The 25,314-nt window shown below is 36.7% G+C and overlaps 1 protein-coding gene across 2 annotated transcripts in view; it reads right to left on the bottom strand.

Annotated features, from left to right (window-relative positions):
• The window catches only part of adam10a (ADAM metallopeptidase domain 10a), a 128,807-nt gene that overhangs the window by 59,897 nt on the left and 43,596 nt on the right, over positions 1–25,314 (bottom strand). For both annotated transcript variants that reach the window (XM_039770220.1, XM_039770221.1), the window contains exons 2-3: positions 17,368–17,518; positions 397–515 (exon numbers count right to left, since the gene is read on the bottom strand). In XM_039770220.1, the coding sequence (XP_039626154.1) occupies positions 397–515; positions 17,368–17,518 (270 nt within the window). The remainder of the gene's footprint in view (positions 1–396; positions 516–17,367; positions 17,519–25,314) is intronic.

The following is a 25,314-nucleotide window of genomic DNA, read 5'->3' as shown; positions in this document are numbered from 1 at the left end:
TTAACCTCTATTTTGGAAGTTGATACAAGCTACAAATAATGCTCAAAGACTGGACATTCAATTTGCCCAGTTAAGATATTTTACTTGGACCTAATAGAAACCACCCTTAACTATTGCAATTAATTTAACATGATGCTTTGCTTTTCAGTTTTATTTATAGAATATATATGCATTTAATTAATTATATGTAAGTACCGTATGTGTACATTATCATATATTCTATATTTTTATAAGATTGTCTTGTATTCAAATTAAACCTTTTTTTTTTTTAAATTAAAAAAATCAAAAAAGTTAACAAAATGCTGGGAGAGAGGGTCTGTTTTATCACAAGATACCTAATTTATGATTTTCAGCCCAATCCCAGTCTATATAAAAAGAGGTTTAAAAATTACTTACCAAAAATTTCTCCAGTATAAATATGAGATGTATCATAATCCATTACCTCTCCTTCCATTTCCACTTTAAAATCTTGTGTAAAGACTGAAGTGTCCCTTCTCATTCGAATATTGAAATGTCTGACCAAAAAAAAAAAAAAAGATCCAATTATTCATTTATAATTTAATTAAAATAGCCCTACAAAAAATGTTTTTTATTTCCAAAATGAAGACTACTAATTTATATATGTACAATATTTAATACAATGATTAAGTACCAACTGATTTATGGAAGGATTTTACCACAATAAGCTAGCAGCATTTCAATCACATCAAAGCTATTTGAAAACTGAATAATCTCTTAATTATGGATTCACTGGGAAAACGTTTAATGTGCTGTCACTTTTAAAAAAGAGATTTTAGAAAAGACTGATAAGAATGGGTAAGGGAGGGAGTAAGTCTGTGCTCTGGGACTGGCTTGCACATTGTTCTAGGATGTTTCCTACATACACTGCTCAACTTGGGATTGTTAGAAGTGAGACCACCACTAATGTTCAATTCAGCCCTACTTTTAGCAATCCACAAAAATCACAATATTTATAAGTGAATTGCAAACTTTAATAGCGATGACTTTTTTGAAATGTAACAAATATCACATTTCATTTCTTGAAAGGGTACTTTTAAGATGACTGAATTAAACCATAAACAAGACATACATCTAACAAAGTTAGGAACCATTTTGTTTGCAATATTCAACCATAATCTTCCTCATTCTTTCACCACCTAAAAAATTTTAACTAAAGTAATCTAAAGTATTTCTATTTGGTCAGTTAATGCCAGTAGCTACCTAGTAAAGCTGTTAAAAAAATAAACTTTGTTTGTTTCTTTTTTGTACTACTTGAAAGTTTCATGTTTTTCATAACATTTCTACAGAGGGAATAGTTACAAAGACTTTCTGCATTTCCGGAGTACTCGTACTCAAATGCACGTTTTCATTGGGTTGACTAGGTCGTCTCTTGGGGGGGGATGGGGAGGTTTGAGAAATCTACTCTTACTTCCTAGTACATTTAATGGAGGGAGTCCTTCCCACTAGAGAACACACAGAGCCAGGTCAGGAGTGCAGGACAGGTGCGGCATCACTTCAAATCTAGAATTTTAGTGCAGCTTCTGTAACCCTAGCAAGTGGAAGCACAGACATTGCCTTAAAGTAGAAAGAATGGCTGACAGCTTTCCCCACTGCTTTGTTCTTAGTGACAGACATGCATAGAAAAATGAAACTCCGTGTAGTATGGACCATTTAAATTGACCTTTCAAGGGATACAATTGCACCCTGAACATTTTTTAAAACTATACATGATTTTGCCAACACTGGCTAGGACTGGGAGTTTTTTTGTTGGATAATCAGCATTTCTCCATTGTTTTGCCGTTTGGACTCTGGGTCATTGTTATGGCTCCAATTTTCCATCTCCAAGTAGAAAATACTTCATAAATATTTCACAGTTCAAATTCATTAGGCTTAAGATTCTTTTTGGAACACTGGATACAGTGATGATTTATTTTAGATGTTAACATTCTGAGCATGTCCTATAGGCACACTTGCTAATGTTTTAACTGTTCAAGAGGAATAAACTCATCTGATGGATAATCTAATGCACTGTATCCTTTCAATGCTCCATTACAATTTATTGCAGAGTGGCAACATTTTCTTCAGTCCATGTCAAAATCTTTAATTCTTGCCGATTCTATTTTGTCTGTCTGCCTCTCTCTCCTTGGTTCACCGATGACATATTCATCTTTAACTCCTTATGGGTTCTCTTTTACAGGGTGGACTTGGGTGGGGATTCTTGTTGCCTTTTGTTTATATAGCTGAGAAGTTTGTGATATTTTCACACGACTACTGTTTATCTTATTGAACTTCTCTTCATACAGTATATGTTAGATAAAGGTTAGATGGAGTCTCTTAAAACTGTATTCTTATAATCTCCAAATATCCTACTAAGGGAATAAAGATTTAAGTATCCCCCTATAAATTAACAATAGTGCTTAAAAGCCTTAAGTGAATTGTTAATCTTTGTGACTACAATTTTATCTCCAATTACCATGCCAATGAAATCCATTTACAATTTGAAAGAAAATGCTTAACAATATGTGAGACAAGCACAGCAGAGTTATGAGAAATGGTAACCAGATAAACTGTCTTCTACAAATCTTATGTGAAGTATGTCAGTATAAAATTGAACAATGAAATGCATAGATTCCAAAATAATCACTGTTTTATAGATTTCACTTTTCTTTACAAATATCTGTCAGATGTGATTCTCTAGAGTATATCAAAAAACACAAGGTGTCTACCATTTCTTTGTGACTTTAAGGAAGATGAAATCAAATCTTCACACAGCTGTCTCATCTATCTATAGTTAGTATTCAACTAAACTAGAACTTTGCACTCACACCTGAAAATAACAGTATAGTCCATCATTTAGTTGTTATTTTCAGACCTGCTTAATTGAATTCTCCGTCACAGTGTACTGGTGCCTTTGTCAGTAGCACTGAGCACAAGGCAGGAACCAAGCCTGGACAACACGGTGATCCGTCATAATGCATGTGTGTGAACATACATACATAGAGACAACAACATGACAAAAGGAACTAGCAGTGAACAAGCTCTAAAACATAATTTGCTCCCACCCTTATTTTAAGCAGCCCTCTTTCACCCAAATCCCCCCCTAAGAATGTGTGGTTCTTTCACCAAAGTCTCTTTTTACTGGTACATAGAATCTCATGATGAAAACAAGATTGTTTTACAAAAAAACACATTGCTTAGCAAATAGCTGAAATATCTGGTCAAAGATTTTAGAAGTCAGTCAAATGAGCATCTTATGACCAGTTCCAATTCTAATATTAGAGAGAGTGGTTTGTAGTTTAAAAATGTTAATACAGTTACATCCAAGCTACACCCACAGTAAAAAGGTCATGAGACAAAGTGTGTTTTGAATCTCTAACCCATGTATGTTTAAGACCCAACCAATCATATCAGCCAGGTGAAATTTGTAGCTCCATCCTTTCTTACAGGTCTGCTGCTTCTGAATTTAAATGGACTTTACTGATGTCAGTTTTGCTTTGCTACTCTGCCTGACAATACTTTTGCACATAGATATATTTGTTTGTACTTCTGTTTTCAAAGTATAATTTTGCAGGGAGCCGTGACAAGATTGTGGAACGATTGGCACTATAAAAGTTCAGCCCAATTAGTAGCAGCATTATACTATGCACAGCTCCCTAATGTATAGTAATAAAATCTGCTTCTATATGGTTGCCTAGACCTCTAAATGTAAGTTGTGGTTTTGCACTATGGAGAGAAGCTGAGGCTACTATGTTGAAAGAGGTGTTAGTGAGGCCATTAGGGATCACTTACCCTGTAGTCTGGGTGTGGACCCAAATGCCTCAGTGCTATGATGGGGACAGTGTGCTGTCGTTTGGGTGAGACATAAAATAGAGGACCTGGATCTCCAAGGGCACAAAAGATCTGTAGGCATCTTTCAAAAAGAGTTGGATGTGTCCCGAGGAATTTAGAAATAATCCTCACAAGAGAGGTCTAAAGTATACAATAGCTATGTACCCAGTAACGGCTTTAGACTCGGCGAGACCCTTCACTATGAAAAGCTTGGTCCCTTAGTAAAAAGTTACAGCAGAAGGTCTCACAAATGCCAATACGAATAAAGCACCTTGGGTCACCACAAAAATACTATATAGCGGGTGGCACAGTGGGTAGTGCTGCTACCTCACAGTTAGGAGACCAGGGCGATTGTAAATTGTCCCTATTGTGCGCTTGGTGTGGGTGTCTGTGTGTGCGCCCTGTGTTGGCTGGGATTGGCTCCAGCAGACCCCCATGACCCTGCAGTTAGGATATGCGGGTTGGTTGATGGATGGGTGAATACTTTCAAATAAATTAATTTACTAATTACACATTTAACAGTACAGTCTGACATTCGTGTCAGAGGTGTATTGGTTCTAGATTCCCTCCTGCAAACAACACATGCTCAAGTCTCGTAAAATGGCAAAGTATTTGCATATAACCTATGCACATGTAAACAGTTGTACTGTAGTGTTTAGGATATAACTTTGGCAAACGATATGCTATTTTTCAAAAGATCTCAGATTTAATTTCTCATCTAGAGCACTTTACGCTCCCTATTAGGCTTTGAGGAATTGCTTTGACAACTTGCTTGCTTTTTATGAGGCAATTTTTTTCAAATAAACAAAGAATGTGCACAATGTGACACCAAGGGCCTCACAGCACCTTACAGTAAGGATTTCCAACTGAACGGATTTTGTTTTAAGAAACGTGGGGCAGTGCTGGTCACTCTGCATGCATGCAAGCTTGTCAATAACTTTGTTCAAACTTTAGCATTTAATTCACAGTGTTCCGATTACCTACAGTCTGTGCACATCCAAGCCATTTCTACACTGTACAGCTGTTTGCATGATCATAAATAACCTTAACCTAAGTTTAAAATGGGTGCCTTGGCCAGGTTTCTGCGAGGTGATGGACAGACAGTTTCATTAGTCGGTGGGGATTAACAATTTAAGGAAGTCTGATTTTACTTTAACATATTAGTTAGTGATTGTTTAGGATTCTTTGTTCAACTATTTTCAAAAATGTGCACGTCTTCTATGTTTTACTTAAAAGCTGCAGTACTGTGGGATGTGTAAAGATAGAAACCATTTCCCACCTCAGAAATGGGTAATGCTTAGAACCGAAGGTAGGATAGGTGAGCGAGAAAGAGCTTTCCTTTAATAAAGGCAATGATCGACTGAGAACGTGGATGATTTTTCTACAGTAGAGTAAGGGTGCTTCGTTCGGGTAAAGCTAACCAACTGAAGAGCAGTGTGTGGACTCAACGACCAGCTACCATATAGGAGCTGTTAAGTTTACTCCCGTGATCCATTTAATTTAATTATTAAAGCTAAAGCAGGGTATGCCTACAGATCTCTTCTATTTGTTTGGATTTGACATTCCACTTGGTGCACAGCAAATTAAAGTTTTGCTTTTCAGAGCTTTGCCCCCTGCCTCAATATTTTCAATACAAAGTTGGTTGCATCTGTTGAACAAGGAGGACCAGCTGTATACAAATCGCCAAAAAAAAAAAAATAAAAAATAAAAAAATTAGCAAGGTCCGTGCAGATGGTGATGATGTGGCTGTTTATCCTTTTACCTGTTCGTTAAAATGAAAATTAAGTCCACCCTTTTCAGGCATTGCTGGCCTTGACATTTATTTGAACTTTGGGGATGCTCAAAAAACACCCACTGCCAAGCACAACACAAATTAGGAACAATCCAGGAGGGAATGCCAGTTTAGTCACTCTTTATCCAACATCGATCCCCCACCTCAACATCAGAATAATAACTGAACAAGACAACAAATGAACAGGTGGTTTTAAAAAAGATTGGCTTAAAATAGGCAAATGTATAAGACGCCTGTGAAAAAAAATAAAACGATTCGAAAAATACCAAACTTATTCTTTTAGGTATATTTTTTGAATTTTATGTTTTAAACTATAATGGAATAATTTATCCTTGCGGATACAACAGCACAAGGAATCCAATCAGCAAAGCTTAAAGGCAACTGACAATGAAAGGAAATACTGTACAACACGTTTTTTTAAGCATTAGAAAAATTAACCTCTAAGACCCTTTGAACACTGGCAGGTAAGGAACTCGGAACCAACTCTGATTCACTGTTACAAGCTACCACACCGACAATACACTAACCATGCAACCATTTTGTTTTCTTTTATTTTAATGTCCAAGTCCACCTTTAAGCATTTTTCATTAATTTTAAAATGTTATAAAAACATCTTAAGCCTATATAGATTTCATTCTCTTAAAAAATGAAATTGTGTGTACATTTCTCTGAAGTAATGCACTACTAAATATCACAAACATACATAAAAGGCTAATCCTTCTCAAAATATTTAAATTTATGACCACAACTGTTGCCACTCTAAACAGCACAGAGAGAGTGAACTTAATCTACACTTTCATATTTAACTTCAAAGTCTCATTGGGAAGATTTATCAAAAGATAAATTATAAAATCAAAGCTGTAAATAACTTGCAACTCTACACATACAGAGAATGTGCAGTGTCCTTTGAATTCAACACTGGTAGTATGTATGGACACCAAGTGAAAGGAAAAACTACAGTGAAAGTTGAGAAGGAAACAAATCAAAACTGTTGAGCAACAAAGACGCACTACATAGTTTTTTTTCCATTCTTAAGTCACTGAAAGGCAGCTCAATGTGGGATTGGGGCATATGGTCAAAAATGTAATGACAGCAGATTTTTCAATATTTGATATTAATTATCAATAATTATTGCATTCATATTCTAACGCTCCGTTTTACATCTGAAAAGTATTCTAAATTCAGAAGAAACCAAAATATTTTAGGACTGAATTTTAATCGAATTAAGCGGAGTATAAATAAGTAAATAAAAATCTACATTGTGAAGATCATTTTGGCAATTACTATAAACAACCAACAGATGAGTTAATGCAAACATTTAAACAGACTTAAAGGCATGACCTTTGACATATGGTCTTGTCAATTATCTAAAACCGAATATTTGAATGTAAACAAAACAACAATTACAGCATAGCAGCATCATATTGTACAAGGTTATTATGCCATTTACAACATTTTGGGTAGAAATGGTAGTCTATGTCTGGTCATAGAATGTAAAATGGATACAATGTTGCCATATGTTCTGAAATCTCTACAGGGAACTGGTGGCAGGGACGCAAGGGCACAGCTTCTAAATGCGATTCACAATAGTAAAGAATGACTTTATCTTACACTAGAATGGGTAATAGTTTGACAAGAATTAGCAATTACTCCCAAAAAATGCTTTATGTATACTGCAATAGAAAGCCAATTTTCAAATAAAATGTAATCCAAGATGATGCACTGAATGCATGATAGATCCATCAAGTATTGTATTTTACTTTAGGCAAACAAAAGACACATATGCAACACATATGAAACAAATGTCATAAATAGCTTGAATGCAATGTGGTGGAACAAGTCTATAAATTGGCAGTAATAAATTACTTTATTTTTAATTTTTTTTTTATTTCTGCTTTTACACCACTCATTTCCTGACTGGCTTATTATACCAAAGCTATGATTATAGCTACAAGTACCTCCTAGTACTAAACCTTCTCTTCTGCTCTGTTGCTAGTTAGGTGATCACTTAGGATAAGCCCTTCACTTGTATGGCTTTTGTGTTTGTTTGCACAACAATGAAATGACTAAAATACATACAGCCGGAAGTAGCTATCCAAAATTGGACTGAACTAAGACTTGCATGCTTACAAAACCCAAAGGAATCCCTCACAATGATGTTTAAGTGGATTAAAATAATTCAAGTCTTATTTTCTTTTTATTGGGTGGATAGAACTAGAGATTAATGTTTTGGCTGGTCTCTGCCAACGAGAATGAAAACAGAAAGACATGCTGAAAGCTATATCAGAGTAGTCATACGGTAGTAATTTAACAGTCATTGATAAAACCATTGTTTGCTTGCTATGACAGTGTTTGTTTTAGCATTCAATAAGCTATAATCAAGTCAAAAGACCAAACTATGTTGGCATTTGCAATAAAGCACAAAAATGACCGGTGACAAAACATCAAAACAAAGGATTTTTCCTGTCAGGATATTTGGCAACTCACCACAGAGAGCAAGCGGGATTTGAACCCCAGACCATTGTATCACTGTGCCACCATGAAACAGAACTTAAATTATTTTTGACATAAAACATTTTTCACTTCAATGAAGACTTTGAGCAATTAAGTGCCACATTTGTGATTTTGGGTTGATAAGAATATTGCACCATATTTCTAATTAAAACTCCTCCAAAGTAATGAAAAAAGAAAAAAAAAACACAAATCAAACTATATGTTTCATTGTGGTACTTAGTGACGAGTGAACTCCAAGGTGTTCACTTCGCCTCGAGTACATAGAAATGACTGATGCGTTTGCAAATATCACCGAACTCGGCAAAATGCGTTTAAGTCAATGGAGAAGAACTAACTAAACTGGACTGGATTATAAGGGTTCAATCATCTTTAAAGGGTCAAAGAAACATCTGCTAACTATAACAGATCGATTATCGTGGACCAAAAAAAAAAAAAAAGAGAGACCTGAACTGTGCAGCAGCAGTACCAACCACTGCATAACTGTGCCTCTGCAAGATCAAAAAAGGAACGCAGTCAGAGATGTGCAATCATATTTCGTCAAAATATATAAATGCTGAAATCATATTCAAAACTCTGAAAAAAAAAATAGGTATTTTACAGGCAGAAAATTCAAAGTGGCATGTGAAGACTGAAGCCAAGCTGAAGGCTCTTCAAACTGTCTGTGCTGATGCTTTGCACTTTTTCTTCTAACAAAAATATAGAAACATCTTGTAAATAGTAATAAATCTTTCATTATTATTTTATAGTCTCCACTGTGTAATGGGGAGCGTCAAGCTTTGTTCATTTAAGCCACGTGGCTAATTAGCCTTGCACAGGGCACGTGCCTCCTTCTCTTACACTGACATGGAACTCTAAGATCAACCAGCACATTTGGCAACAAGCAGAGATAACTCGTTATTTATGCTGGATATGTTTTATAAAAATAAAAATGGACAACCATGCATTAATTACTTATCTGTTCTACCACTAAGGCCCACTGAGTCTATAAAGCAAAATTATCAGTATTCCATATCATGGGGGCATTTCCATCCAATGTTGGCTGTTACAGCTCCGGAGGATATTGTGCTGGCCTCACAAAACATTATAGGGTGCTGGGGAAAAGTTCACCTAAACCGGCCGAATTATCAGTAAATAATGCGACAAACACCGCAAATTCACTGTGAATGCTTGGCGAAATTCGCTGATCAACACTAGTGGCAATAAGACCAGTACTTAATTTATAATCATCCATTCTTACTTCTGCCCCAAACTACTAAATATTTGTCAACATGAGCCCTCATGTTTTATAAATGGTAAATGGCCTGTATTTGATATAGCGCCTAACTAGAGTTCAAGAACCCCCCTAGGCGCTTTACAACACAACAGTCATTCACCCATTCACACACACATTCATACGCTGGTGATGATAGTAGCCACAGCTGCCCTGGGGCACACTGACAGAAGTGAGGCTGCCAAACACTGGCGCCACCAATCCTTCCGACCACCACCAGCAGGCAAGGTTAAGGTCATGCCGGAAGCCAGGATCGAACCTGCGACCCTCCGATTGCTGGACAACCCGCTCTACCGACTGAGCTACTGCTGCCCTATTATGTATAATGTAGTAATTGATATACAACACTATTTTAAATGTCCAAATCAAATAAGGCATTTTCATTTAGTTTTCCTGGTAGTGCACATAAAGAACACTTGAGTTTTTAACTCAGTAGCATTTTACTGGTTAGTATCAGAACACATTCAAGTCTGATAAACGTATATTGCTAAATTTCATTGGAACAGCAACATAACTCTACATTACTGCAATTAATTTCATTACATTACAAAAATGAAAGCTCCAAAATCAAGACAAACTGAATGACGAATCCAATTTTTAGTTGTAAATGAAGGGCAATATAAAGAACAACTTTAATTGCACTTTTGATATTAAAATTCTTCTCGTTTAAAACAATTATCAAATCTGTGGCTTATTTTTATATATAAAAATGCACATTCACAATTGCCTAGAGGAGACTATGAAACGTTTGAGAAATAGAAAAAGGAAAATGAAATTTTACCCAGCACAACTAGTCAGCCACCTAAATGGCCACCCAAGTACTTTCATGGAGTCTGCTGAATTAGAAGTTATTACAATGCAAAATTCAGACTGTTGGATCAATCAAGATCCATTAAAATCCAGCCAACACTACATAACTCATCAACCAAATTCAACTACAAGCTCTATAAAAATTGCACTATTAAATTAACAAAAGCAAATCCATAAAGCAGTTTGTTAACTAATAAAACTGTACAAAAATGAAGCATCAAATTCTTTGCTATACATTCATTAATAATGTTTTGTGTCATCTTTCATAAAGCAGCTACCACCACTGGCCTTTACATGAGGCACTGGCAGAAGAGCGGTCAGCACTTGCAATTGCCCTTTTCATTTACAGCCTTACAGCTCCTTTGTTGCCAAGCACTGTTTGAAGACGCCAAGAAAGACTCTTTTCAAAAGGGCTGAACAAGATTAGGCCGTTACATTATTTGTCAAAGAAACAACCAAGCTGGAAGCCAGGCAAGCCCCAACAGCCTGTCGAACCATCTAACAAAGAAAACCCAAATTCGTATGCTCAATAGAACTGTGAGGTTTAGCATAACAATGGCCTTGTTAAGTGTCAAATGGTGTAAACAGACTAGACCAATCCAATACAAAGCAGCAATAAATTCAAAGACTTTTTTTTTTTTAAATTATGCAGATTTTACATTCTGCTTTTAAACAAACATTAGATTTATATAAAAGCATTATTTTCACTGCAAAGAAATTACTCAAATATCTGCTCCTCATTAATTTAAAGAGATACATCTGTGGTACACCTAGTTTCATTTTTTGAAAAGGTCTATGCATTTCTGTAATAAGGCTCCCTGCGAGGAAGATCCAAAATGCTGAATCACAAGGTCTTTTTACACAGAAGCATTACGCAAATGTCCATACACATAATGTTAAGTCTTGATGTAGCATGAACCACAAGTTTCTTCATTTCTTTTCCCCCCTAAAACCACAGGGTGGACAACTGATGAAAGATAATGAGTCACATTTAGAAGCTATTACTAATATGACTGCATCCTCATGAATGACACGACCTTCCACATTCAGCACAATTGGCTAAGGTAATTTTAACACCTTAATCCTCATAACTGCAGATAAGACACATGGGGAGGCCATGTGCTTCTTTGTGCGTTTACAATCTGGCATCTTGTTACATGAGCTTTTGCACGTTTTTTTTAATTTTTTATTATTACTTCTCTACTGTGTCTCTGCTTTCTGAAAGAGCAAGGTAAAAACCAAGCACACCATTCAAATATTGAATAATGTTGCCTGCTCAAAAGGTTATGCAGAGCTACAGCTTTCTGCTAATTTTCCCATTCTAAAACAGTTTTGCAACCAGAAACATGGGAAAGCAGCTGTACACAGAAGTGAAGCTGTATTTGTATACTAGCATTAAACAAAACAACTTTTCAATAGCGCAGACATAATTAACAAATATTAAGATAGACTAGCACAACATCTCAATATGAATAAGCCGCATGATGACTTGCGCTGCATTAGTCAAGCAGTTGCAAGTTAAATATTGCCCAATAATAATAAAAGGCAAAATACACTGCATGTATAACACTGCTGAAAATGGTTTGTTGGACTAATATTGTGTTGCAAAGAGGCAACGTCTTTTAACCCTGCCACAACTCCAACAAAAGGTACTTGTTACTACATATTAAGGTTCAACAGACTATACATTATCACTTCCCTGTACAAGACACCGGTTAAACAGTTAAACATAGTAAGTGCATTTGCAGACCCACACTGCCAAATCTCTACAGTATCACCAACTCAATGGATTAAATGGATTAGCTTTTAAATAGGCACACTGCAGGAACCTGCCTTGTAGAGTACATCAGTTCAGGAGAGTACCATTTGTTTCTCTCAATGAGAACGCAATAACATGACTATAAAGAAACCAACGCATAAATATTGTATAAACTGGATAAATGTAGTAGTGGAAAAAAAAAGAAAAAAGGAGAAATGGGGAACCAGTCTTTGCCACAAAAAACCTAATTCATAATGGAATTCCCAATACAACAACCTCCACTCTAATCAATTAGCACAAAATTGACTGATGAAGTGCATACTATTTTCCAAGTGTATTTGCCCTTTTCCCTTCTCATGTGTGTTTTATTGAAGAGACAATTTAGGAAGTATAATCCCACCTTAGAAACAAAGGAAGCAGCAAATGAGGCGTTTCAGTCACAATGATATCTTCAAATACAATTAGATTATGTCCACTTTGGAATAAGTCCAACTTGGTATATGTCCTGTTTGGATGCGAAAGATTTTGCTTGGTATACTACCTTTGTTTGGAATACGACTCGCATACTGTAACACCGCACGCTACCCTTGTTTACCTCTCTTGAGACAAAGCCACGACTGCCCACGAGCGCCAGTACGCCAGTTGCTAGCATTCAGTGAATAACCCGCGCTATAACTATGTGAATTTTCACGTGATTTTGTGTTTTTTCTCGTCAATTTGAATTGATTGTTGAAAAGTATGAAGGTGGCATGCGTATCCGGGACATGGCTGCTGCATACCGTATGCCGAAAACGACAGTATCTATGAGTGTGAAAAACAAGGACGTTATTAAAAAGTGAGGTTAAATTTTCATTTATTTCATCTAATTGCTTTTGTATTTATGTATTTTAGTATTAAGCAGTGTTTAAATTATTTTATACAACCCCATCAATGTATAATATGCCAATAATAGGATTGTTTTTTTCATGGGAACGGATTAATCATTTTCCCTGTATTTCTTATGGGAAAACTTTTTTTGGTATGTGTCCTGTTTGGTATAAGTCAAAGGATCTGGAACGGATTAAGGATGTATACCGAGGTACCACTGTATATCAAATATATATCAAAACAAAATACTGCAAACTGCATTACTATAATTGAAATTTTGAAAAAAATAAATGTACACATTTTAAACTAGCAATATAAAAATAAGGCACTGTCTACTACCAGAGATGTTTAGCCTAAAAACATCTGCTCTATGCTTCATGCAACAAGAAAGCTGCAAACATTGGGAGAAGGAATACATTTCAACAAGAAAACTGCAAAAATAGGGGGAATACATTTAACTAGCAGACTTCTCCCTTAACATCCTTGGTGACACAGTAGCTCAAAAAAAGTTTTCTGCATTAAAACTGCTACCAAAACAACAAAATGTATACATTTGAAACAGACTAAATAAACTAGAACTTAAACAGCTTCTCTGCACACAAGGCTAATGATTCAATTCCTGCCACAAATACTTTGTCTTTGCCTGACAAGTCTGTACACCTTCTAAACCCCACCTAACATATGAATAGTTTTAACGAAGTCTGCCTGTCCAATGAACTGTCTTACTTATTCATTAACTTTTTCCACAACAAATCTCCAAAAAAAAAAAAAAAAGTTTCTTCATATTGAAAACCCTACACCACCAGGAAGTCAAAACACACTCCTCAAGCTGGGGGCACGTCACCCAAGAGTTTATGCAGTGCAACTCATCCCACAAGAGGTTTGCTTTAGGCCCTCAATTATTATAGTTTTCAAAATATCATACGCCAGGCTAAATCTCTTTTACAATGCTGTCATGTCTTACAGTTTAAAATTTAGAATGGTAGAGCTAAAAGTTGATGTTTGGGTAACAATTATCCATCAAAATATATATATGGAAAAATGACAAAGGCTGCAAAGCAAGCTTAATTCAAGGGCTAAGATACTCTGTTTTCATTACAACCCAAGTCTTTAAAACCACATGAAAATTGAAAAAATACTGAAATTTGTCAGTATGATTTGAATTGTCCCTTTATTTTACCAAATGCATTTTGAATAATGAAAATTAAACCACAGCAGCAACATAAGTAAACAGGGTAATGAAAATAGCTACACTACTTCATATCCAACCCAAACTCTCAACCAATTCAATAACCTAATATTCTCACCAGCTTAATGCAGTTCAAGCCCATGCAAGACTGGAGATTATCCTGGCAGCACCAGGAAATGTCTTGTGACTCTTGTTTTTCTCACCTTTTGAATTGGGCTGGGTGGGAGTGGGTTGGTTTGGGTTTCTTTATGTGTTATGTCAATTTACCAATACATCATGTCATTATGTCTATTTAATAAAAAAAAGTTGATCACAAAAAAAGCCTAAATTATAACATATATAGTCAACTGTGTAACAGCTAAAACAAAACTAATATTGCATTTTTGTTCAATCAAAGACCCTTTGAATGACATATAAAAAAAAAAACACAAATTTCTATAGCGTGGCACTACAGCGTCACTTCTCAAACAGTACAAGTTGTGAAATGTACACTAGGCATTCATCTTCAAAATTTTTTATTTGTGTCTGCTTTATCTGTAATCCAGTTGTTGACTTTACTGGTTTTTTTTTTGTTTTTTTAAACTCAACTTACCACTGTAATGTTCACAAAAAAATGTAACGACTGTAATAACATTCATGAGTACTATTTTATATATTGGTGCCGATTTTATATGTATTTTGCACCCATTTCGAACAATTTTTAAACTGTTATTGCATTTTGAGAACTTATTTTTGATTTTTTGGGAAAAAAAGTAATGCTTGTAAACAAATTGTGGGATAATGTAAATTTTTTCCACATTATGGTTGACAGCACAGCACACTTCCACTCTGTTCAAAACTGCATGTTACAGTTTTTATTCAAATTCCTGATTTAATGGTTGTAGTTGAGCAACACTGACCAGATTTCTTTGGTTTGGGTATCCTGGTAATGGAAACTTTACCTCAATAAGATGTCTTTAATTTCTAAAGCATAAATTCTTAGTGTTCCTAACGGTCTCAAAAAACAATATACTACAAAATTAGAGAATGTTTAAAATGGTTGAATCACCAAAAGCCTAAATGAACATAGATTCACCATAAATCATGCACACTTTGACTGTGTGCTTTTTCCTTTGGTCCAAATTACATTGATAAACATTTTTCCAAAAGAAAATTTATGGAATTGATACTTAAAAGCAGAAATGTTTTTGTAAATATAAAACATGTTCTGTATATAAAAGCATTTTGCAGTCTTGATGAATACATACTTTTTCAAACTTTAGTCTCGTCATTTTAATTAATCAAATTAAAATTGTCTAAAGAAATCTAAACAGCTATTACAAATGCAGAACTGTATGTTGGGTTTTAAAAACTATTAGGAAAAGGAAGCATCCAAGTGTACTCAACTAATGTGCATTGAATTTTAACCAATAGGAATTATTACATTAAAAGCAAGTTCTACACACAGTTTACTTCGTCTACTAAATTGACAGTCGAACATTACCAACAATTAAAATTTTAGGTTTGCTAAACTACAGGATGTAAGTAGGTGTGACTTAATATTAAAAGTACCTTTCACAACTGCAATGTGATAGAACCTTTGTAGTATTTATTAAGCTTGACTAAATTGCCCCAAAGTTGAATAAACTTAAGCTATGTAGTTGCTTTAATTTCATTATTTTTTTTTTTTTAATATATAAAACAGTGTATACCAAAGATTGGATATTAGAACACACAACATTGCATTTCTGTGCTTGACAGTCTTTGTACCAACTGCAGTATCAGTTTTTACGAAAGACTTCTAAAATTCCTATTAAATGTATTTTGTGATGGCATTTTAATTTTCTTTTCTACATACACATAACAGGAATTACATATTTTAAGCAGTGACTGCTCAGTTTTTTTTATGTAGAAAGTTAAATTCTGTTTGATAAAAGGATGGAGAATGGCTAGGATGTATAGAAGAGAAGAAAAAATATTGTTTTGATGGAAATAAAGAAACTGCAATTTATAATGGGGGAAAGTAAAAATTGTCAATGGTTTTAAATAAAGAAGCTGCTTCTGAAGAAGCCATTTTTCCATAAATCTCCAGGAAAGTGTTCACGATTGCACATATCTCATTATTCGTCTAATCAGATACATAACCATATGCCAAAACCAATTTACTTTCAGTCCATTTTCAGCACTATAACAAAATGACCTCCTGGATAAGTAATATTATTGATAAAGGGAATACATTATGGATTTTATTCATGCTCTTCCAGTTTTGTTATAATATTTAGAGTTTAATAACTAACAAAGCCGAAATCCTGACCAGTATAGAAGGTCCCGTAACCAGCTTGTAGGCCTTGATAATGGGCACTTTGCACAGATGGATGGGCATTCCAGAATGGTTTGTGGGCATTTCTTTTCCCAATTGAAATGACTGGTTGGAGACTTCCTCCCAGGGCCATATCTTACCCAGTACACTAGGAGACAACATTCTTCTGGTGGGACACATACATGCATATCCGCAGGTCTTCACGATAGTTAACAGTCCAGATGTGGAGCTCTGTTGGGAGCCTTAGGTATCAGCAGAGGATGTTCCCCTGTCCTAAGGAGTGCCCACATGACCTGGAAGTACTCCAGGGACTGGCATAAATGAAACTGCTCCTCCTCATTCAGAGAGATGGAGATGGGAGAGGAGGGTGACAAAGCTCCCCTGGGGAGGAGTGGAGTAGAAGAAAAGAAGTTGCATTACTCATTGCGAATGAAAGAAGCCCATTAAAGGTATTCATTCCCCTACAATCAATCAGTTTTATGAACCCAGAACTGGTGTTGCTCCAGTTGAGATGGCACACCACTCAATCTTTTTATTTAATACTTATTGAAGTATCAAATAGGATTAAGAACTCAATATATGAGCTTTTTTTTTTTATTAATAATATGAACATAACACTTTTAGTTCTAAACTTTGTGATTTGCTCAGAAAAACTGTGTCTTGCTTAAATTCAGTAGCTGGAAGGTTTAATATAAGGAAACCTGAAGTCAGTAACAAAACCTTAACATTTTTCTCTTCTTTCTAGTTTGAGATTAATATTTATTACATGGTGACAACAGCACTGGCTATGACTAACAAAATACTCAAAAGGTTAAACGTATACTAAATTTAAAACACACAAAGCTCAAAATACTGTACAAGCAAGGGAATGAACTCCTTTTATAAAATACATTATATAATTCTAAATTATTACAAAGCATGCACAGCAAATAAAATCAGTCTGAATTATTTTTTAACCTAAAGGGATACTTTCACCCTGTTAAATTTCTTTGTATCATTTCAAAATGTAAAAGGAAGTCCAAAATTCAAAACTACTAACCTGCCATGTGCATGAAAATCCAAATGCAAAAACTGGTCATGGATGGAGGTTGACCTTTTGGCACGTGTATGTCTCTGATGCAATAAATTAGTGTCATATGTCAGACCTTCATAATGTTTAACATACTTGCTCAGGCGATTTCCATACTGCCCTGCAAACAAAAAAAGAAGCAAAAGAAAATGAGAAAAAAAAAAACAAACAATCAATCATATTAGCTATTTAAACTATTTGCAGTTACCTGGGTAAGTATCAAGAACGAATATGATTCAATGACTGCACTATTAAATTATATCTAGTAAAAGGCAAAAAAAAAAGAAACAGACAGGTATTGATTTTGTCACTAAAGATCCAAAACCAAATAGTCAAAAAGATGACAAGGTTGACTAGCTATCACATCATACATTCCTTTATTCTTCTTGACTCGCTAATATCATTCATCTTGTGTTCTCTCTTCCATTCATTGTTTCTTAGGTTATCTTTAGCCTGTCTACCACGTATTATCATCTACTATTTTATAGGACATTCCATGTCAAATCAAGCAACGGCCCATGTATTTCAGACTCAAAAAATTCCGGAAAAATTTTCAGATATACCCATGTTAGTTAGGCAACACCCTGTACAATTCTTTTGATACAAGATTGATACTTTCCAAGATACAGTCAGTTTACAGAGGGGATAGGGTGTGTATTTCATCCAGCCTCATTTTTCCATCAAATTTCACAAGTCCATAGCTCAGGAACTAAATCACTGAACAGGCTCAGACTTCATATGCTGGTATATTAATTGGTACAGTATGTGATGAAATTAAACATTTGGTTCAGATGACCCTGCACGGTCAAAGAAGCCCCTTGAAATTGAGCAAAATTGAATTTGATTTGATTTATGGCTTAGTTATGTTTAAGCCACATTTTAACCAATACAGACTTTTCCCTTATTCAGATAATTATATAGGCTTTCTGAAAAAGCAATAAACAGAAAAGTAACTATCAGGGCTTCAACAGCAGACCTCCCAAATCCAAAAAATCATTTAGGATTCCATTCTCAGAGCACCCTAATGGCATGTGGGAACGTGCAGATATTTTAAAAAGTATTTATTCTACATTGTCCCTTCTTTCTCAAAACACAAACCTTACTTTTCTTTTGAAAATCTTTCATGTTTATTTATATCATGTTGCTGAACAGAGAATGACATTTTCCATCCTGTTGATTTCCGGCACCGACCAAGTGGCAGCCATTCCAGCAGCTCCGTGTACGACTGTCTTTTTACCTTTTTTTTTTTTCCCCCTATTATTCTCTATTTCACTGATCACTTCTACCACTTTATGTGGAATCGCTCCCTGGACACTTTTTACTATTTTTACTACTTGACATGGATTTTTACACTCAGAGACTTGCCTATTCAGGTAGTCAACTTAAAGCACTGAGAAGAAATGCCCACGCCGGTGTGGTTCCCCATTTACCTGACGAGGTAAGACAACGACATCGGGGCAGCCGAGTCGGCTCAAAGATAAAAGATAAGATAAAAGCCAAACAGCTTGCGAGAAAATGGTGTTATAAACCGTCGGTGCATTCTGTGATCCTTGGAAATGTGAACTCACTACCAAATAAGATCGACGAACTGGCTGTGCTGGTGAAAAATGTCAGAAACTACAGAGAATGCAGCTTGCTGTGTTTGAGTGAAACGTGGCTAACTACCACCATCCCAGATGCTAACGTGGAGCTACCCGCGTTTAGCACAGTTAGAGCAGACAGAGACGCAAACACCTGTGGGAAGCGAAAAGATGGAGGACTCGCTCTCTATGTGAATACAAGGTGGTGCAACTCTGGACATATAAACGTTAAAATCTCCAATTGCTGCAGGGACATCGAACTGTTGGCCGTAAGTCTGCGTCCCTATTACTTGTCAAGAGAGTTTGGACACGCAATTGTTGTTATTGTTTACATCCCCCCTCGAGCGAGCGCGGAGATAGCGAGTGACATCATCCTATCCACAGTTGCTAAGGTACAAACGCAGCACCCTGAGGCCCTTGTGCTAATCGTTGGAGACTTTAACCATGCAACGCTGGATAAAACATTACCTGCCTTCTCCCAGTATGTGGACTGTAACATCCGGGGAGATAGGACTATTTACCTACTGTATGCACACGTTAAAGATGCATACAGCGCCACCTCGCTGCCTGTGCTTGAGAAAGCAGATCATAACCTGGTTCTGCTTCAGCCTCACTACAAAACAAGAGTGAAGGCGCCAACTACAACCACACGATCATTCAGGAAGTGGTCCCCTGAGGCAGAGCAGGCTCTGAGAGACTGCTTTGGAGCTACAGACTGGGATATACTGCTGGGGTCACATAGTGAGAACACTGAATAGGCTGTTGACTGCACAACTGATTACATCAACTTCTGTATGGACACTGCAGTTCCAGTAGGAACAGTACACTGCTATGCTTGCTAACAACAAGCCAGGGATTACAAGTGACATCAAGAGCCTTTTGATCCAGAAGAAAAGGGTTTTTAAAGGCGATCAGCATGAGCTCAAGTGCGTGCAGAAGGAACTCAGAGTCCAGCTCAGGGCAGCGAAGGTGCAGTACAGGAGAAGGCTGGAGCAGAAATAGCAGAACAGCAGCATGGAGGAAGTGTGGGATGGGATGAAGATCATCACTGGCTGCAGCTCGAAGCGGGGTGCCATCATCGAGAGAGAAGTGGAGAGAGCAAACCAATTGAACAACTTCTTTAACAGGTTTGACCACCCTAACCCACTCTAACCTTGGAGTACTTCAACCTCCAAACATCCTTCTGCTGATACCAGCATAGGTGAGACATCCCCACCAACAATTACAGCAGCACAGGTGAGCAGAGAGCCGAGGAGACTTCGTGCCAGCAAAGCAGCGGGTCCAGATGGAGAATTGCCATGACTGCTGAAGGCCTGTATGTTGGAACTGGGGAATCCTCTACAGCGCATTTTCAACCTGAGCCTGGAACAGGGGAGAGTCCCACGTCTTTGGAAAACATCTTGTATCACCCCAGTCCCAAAGGTATCACGTCCTAGTGAGCTGAATGACTTCCGGCCTGTTGCTCTGATGTCACATGTGATGAAGACCATGGAGTGGCTGCTGCTTCACCACCTGAGGCCACAGGTCTGCCACACCCTCGACCCTCTGCAGTTCGCATACCAGGAGAAGGTGGGAGCGGAGGATGCCATCATCTATATGCTACACCGATCCCTCTCCCACCTGGACAGAGGCAGTGGTGCTGTAAGAATTATGTTTTTGGACTTCTCCAGCGCCTTCAACACCATCCAACCTCTGCTCCATAGGGACAAGCTGACTGAGATGGGAGTAGACTTACACCTGGTGGCATGGATCGTGGACTCTCTTAAAGACAGACCTCAGTATGTGCATCTTGGGAACTGCAGGTCTGACATTGTGGTCAGCAACACAGAGGCACCACAGGGGACTGTACTTTCTCCGGTCCTGTTCAGCCTATATAAAGACTTACAATACAATTCGGAGTCCTGCCACGTGCAAAAGTTCGCTGATGACACTGCTATTGTGGGCTGTATCAGGAGTGGGCAGGAGGAGGAGTACAGGAAGCTAATCAAAGACTTTGTTAAATGGTGTGACTCAAACCAGTTACACCTGAACACCAGCAAGACCAAGGAACTGGTGGTGGATTTTAGGAGGCCCAGGCCCCTCATGGACCCCGTTATCAGGTGTGACTGTGTGCAGAGGGTACAGACCTATAAATACCTGGGAGTGCAGCTGGATGACAAATTGGACTGCCAATACTGATGCTCTGTGTAAGAAAGGTCAGCACCAACTATACTTTCTTAGAAGGTTTGTGTCCTTCAACATCTGCAATAAGATGCTGCAGATGTTCTACCAGACAGCTGTGGCAAGTGCCCTCTTCTACACGGTGGTGTGCTGGGGAGGCAGCATAAAGGACGGACATCTCACGCCTGGACAAACTGTTAAGAAGGCAGGCTTTATTGTAGGAATAAAGCTGGACAGTTTAAACATCTGTAGCAGAGTGACGGGCACTAAGCAAACTCCTCTCAATCATGAATCCACTGCATCCACTTAACAGAGTCATCGCCAGGCAGAGAGGAGTAGCTTCAGTGACAGACTTTTGTCACTGTCTTGCTCCACGGAAAGACTGAGATCATCGTTCCTCCCCAACACTATGAGACTCTTCAATTCCACCCGGGAGAGTAAATGCTAACATTATTCAAAGTTATTGTCTGTTTTTACGTGCATTTTTATTACTCTAATTTAATATTTTTTTTTTGTATCAGTATGATGCTGCTGGATTATATGAATTTCTATCAAAAGAGTACCTGGTACTCTAGAATACAACCGTTACATCTCTACAGAAGATGGCAAGCTCAAAGTCAGCCAAGTGCCTGTCCAAATATTCACCACTGAAGCAGTATCTGAGACCCTGCCCTCACCCAATCACACTCCTGATGGATCACATGCATCCCCTTACATTAGTCAACTATCCTATTGGAGGCTATGAACAACAATGTTTCTGGATTTAACAAAATGTTCTGCCTCGCAGTGATGAGGTCCACACTTGAAACTTCAATTATAAACTCGGTACCTACAAACCTGGGCTGAAGAGCAGTGCAACGTTCATCATGGATGCTGGAGAGGTGTAGATTGAAATCCTAATGGTGGTGTGGTGGCTCTGAGGCTAGAGATCTCCACTGGCAATCAAAAGGTTGCCCGTTCGAATCCCGTAAATGCTAATTGGGATTCTGCTCTGTTGGGCCCTTGAGCTAGGCCCTTAACCTACAATTGCTGAGCACTCCGAGTAGTGAGAAAAGCACCATATAAATGCAAAGAATTAACATTACAAAATGTCCTCTACCTCAAAGCCCATTAGGGTGCACCAAGCCTTTATAGTGTCTTGTGGACACAGAAAAGTACAAAGGTGTATGCATAGCAGCTATGAAAGCCGTCTGCCTTTTTGGTTTAACCTATCACTGTGAATCAGCCTTTTCAGATGTGAACTTCATCAAAAACAAACACAGAACACACCATACTGATGCACATCTACAAGACTCACTTAGAGTTGCAGTGTCAAATTATACCCCAGATTACAGTACACTGGTGAACAGCATGCAATGACAGGCTTCCCACTAACAGACATTTACAGACAAAGAAAGAGATGATGTTTTCACTGAAACACCATGGCCACGTTAAACTCAAATATTGTGCAAAAATGTGAAAAATAATTTGTTCAAAAAGTGTAACAGACGAGATTGTTTAAAACGCTACAGATTTTGTGATTAGTACAAATGTATTAGTACAAGCGATTCATTTAAAAATGTGAAAGAACTAATGGTTTTAAAATCTTGCATAACAGATAATTTGTACAAACATGGGACAGAGTTCATGATTTGTTAAAAAATGCTACAAAGGTTACAAACTGGACATGATATATGAATATTCCTTATTATTGTTATTATCTTTAAAAGATGAACCGTGCAACTCTGTGTTATTCAAGAAGTTTGTGTCAAACAATTAGCCCTTCATACTACTCCATACCCTTGAAGTAGCTCTAAGTTTCGAAAAGGTTGATGACCCCTGCTCTAAAATGATGACAAACCATAAATGTAAAATGCATCTGAGCATCAGTCATGCAGCCATCTTTCAAGGCACCACCAAAACAGATATATGAATAAAATTAATGATCGGGTTTTTAGACTATAGCAGCATTCATATTAAATACAAGCATCACATAATTAAGTTGTTCCCACGTTATACTTGCGGGTACATCAGCACAAGGTACCTAATCAGCAAAACTCAAAAGGCAACCGACTATGAAAGGAAATAACACTTTTTTTTTTTTCTTTTTTTTTAAGCATCTTAATATTACAGCCTTCCAAATTAGACAGGATGTGTTTTTGCACTCATTTTCCTATTTGGATTACAGTTGCCAGCACTACATATAAAAATAATAAAACACACTCTGGAAATGTAGCCCAAATGGAAAATTGTCAGAGAATACAAATACAGGAGTGGTGAATGGTGAGGAAACAGATCAATTCAGAAAAATATTCAAATATAGGTCACTGTATTAAATACATAGGAATAACGTGATTAGTATATTATACTAGAGTTATTAGAGTTTATTAAATATTAGCAAAGAAAAACAAAAGTCAAACTTCCAGTTAAAATAAGACAACGCCAGCTACTGGGGAAGAAAAAACCGGTAGGGTTTATATGGGGTGTTTTAGTGGAAAGGACTTAAAGGTTAAATTTATTATAAATCGATCAAGCAAAACACATTCAGAAGTTCGGAACATTTATCCTAGCCCTGGTAAAATGTTAGACTATTATTAAAATGAATGAAACTCCATACAGTTCAAAAGTAACACTGTCACATTTGTGGGCATCACCATTAAGATGTTCTAAGGTGTTTAATAATTTTTATTTCTAGCAAATGTTGTGCACCTCCTTCATATAACAAACTGTTCTTTTATGAAAAAAGCAGCCAAAATTATGCATCTCTTTTACCCAAAACTTTTCACATTAACAATATTCACAAAATTTGCATAAAGCAACTCCTCCAATATGAAGTATGAGCATTAAATATTTAATACCACTTTGTCAATGTCCACTCCTATTACAAAACTCCTGAGGCATACAAAAGTCTTTGCAGATACTTAAATTAGATACAACTGTTAAGTTAATAGGCTTATGCATCTGCTTATCAAACAAATGAAAACTCACTAGTATACTTAGGTTTAATGCTACAAAACATGAGCCACATTTTATAAAATTATTACAAACTACATTTTCCAACTGCTGGAAAAATAGGCAAGTAATAAAAAAAAACCACCACACACACACACACCATACAAGTAGCCATTAACAAGCATTAAACCTCTGAAAATGCATTAAAAAAAGAACACACTACTACTGCTACAAACTGATTTAGTGCAAGTTCAAATAACTTTTAAACAAATAAAAACCACAATGCATTTCCTTCCTTGTTTCCTTAAAACAAATGAATAGTAGATATTTTTGGTTATTCAAAGCATTAGAGTTACTTCCAGTAACTTAACTATTGAATGTTAAATATTAATGAAAGGAATAAATTACTAGAAATGAGTTGGTTTCAGAAAATGTCTAGTTTACCCTTGAATGCATCAATTGTGAACATCTGAAAATATTAAAAACATTTGTCTGAACATATTAAAACCGTTATACATGACAAAAGTAAAAACACACTTTAAACTACACTTCTCAATCATTTTAACAGGCAGTACATAGAAAAACAAAAGAAAAAGTTATAATAAAGGATGCCTTAATGCTCTGAATTAGTTAATTTCTTTAACACTAAAATTACCAGAGCCTAAGAAAAAACTCGTAGATTTGTCCCACCTTAAATCGCTTTGCACCTCTCCTTCAGCATCTTTTGTCCTGTAAATGTGTTGATAAGCAGCCTACTATCACATCCCCCCACCCCCGCAGTTTTCTTAGCTCGTCTGTTTACCTGATTACCTGACTGACAAAATGTAGACATGAAGCGTATAATGTGTGAAACCTGAAGTCCAAATATCAAATAAACACTTTCACAAAAAGGTACAAATAGAACAAATGTGCTATTTAAAAATATAACGGCAGAAAATGAACCCACGTTAAGGTGTGACATTGACATGCATTAACTACGACTGCTTCAGTTTCATTTCAAAATTCTACGCATAACAGTCATAACAGTCTACAACATCCGCCATGTTGAACTCTCTTATTCATGGCTCCATCTTCACGAAATTTGGTAGGCGGCTTCCCTGCACTAACCGAAGCCAATGTACGTACTTATTTCGGTGGTATGACGCCATTGTCAGCTGCCATATTGAACTTTCCAACGTCACTAATTCTCCAACTTCCCGTGTAGGTAGAAGGCTGAAATTTGGTACTTATTTCGGTGGTATGATGC

The sequence above is a fragment of the Polypterus senegalus genome, chromosome 12, assembly GCF_016835505.1.
Source record: "Polypterus senegalus isolate Bchr_013 chromosome 12, ASM1683550v1, whole genome shotgun sequence".
NCBI lineage: Eukaryota > Metazoa > Chordata > Cladistia > Polypteriformes > Polypteridae > Polypterus > Polypterus senegalus.
Note: the sequence above shows the minus strand (reverse complement) of the source record. Positions and strands in the feature narration are given on the sequence as shown.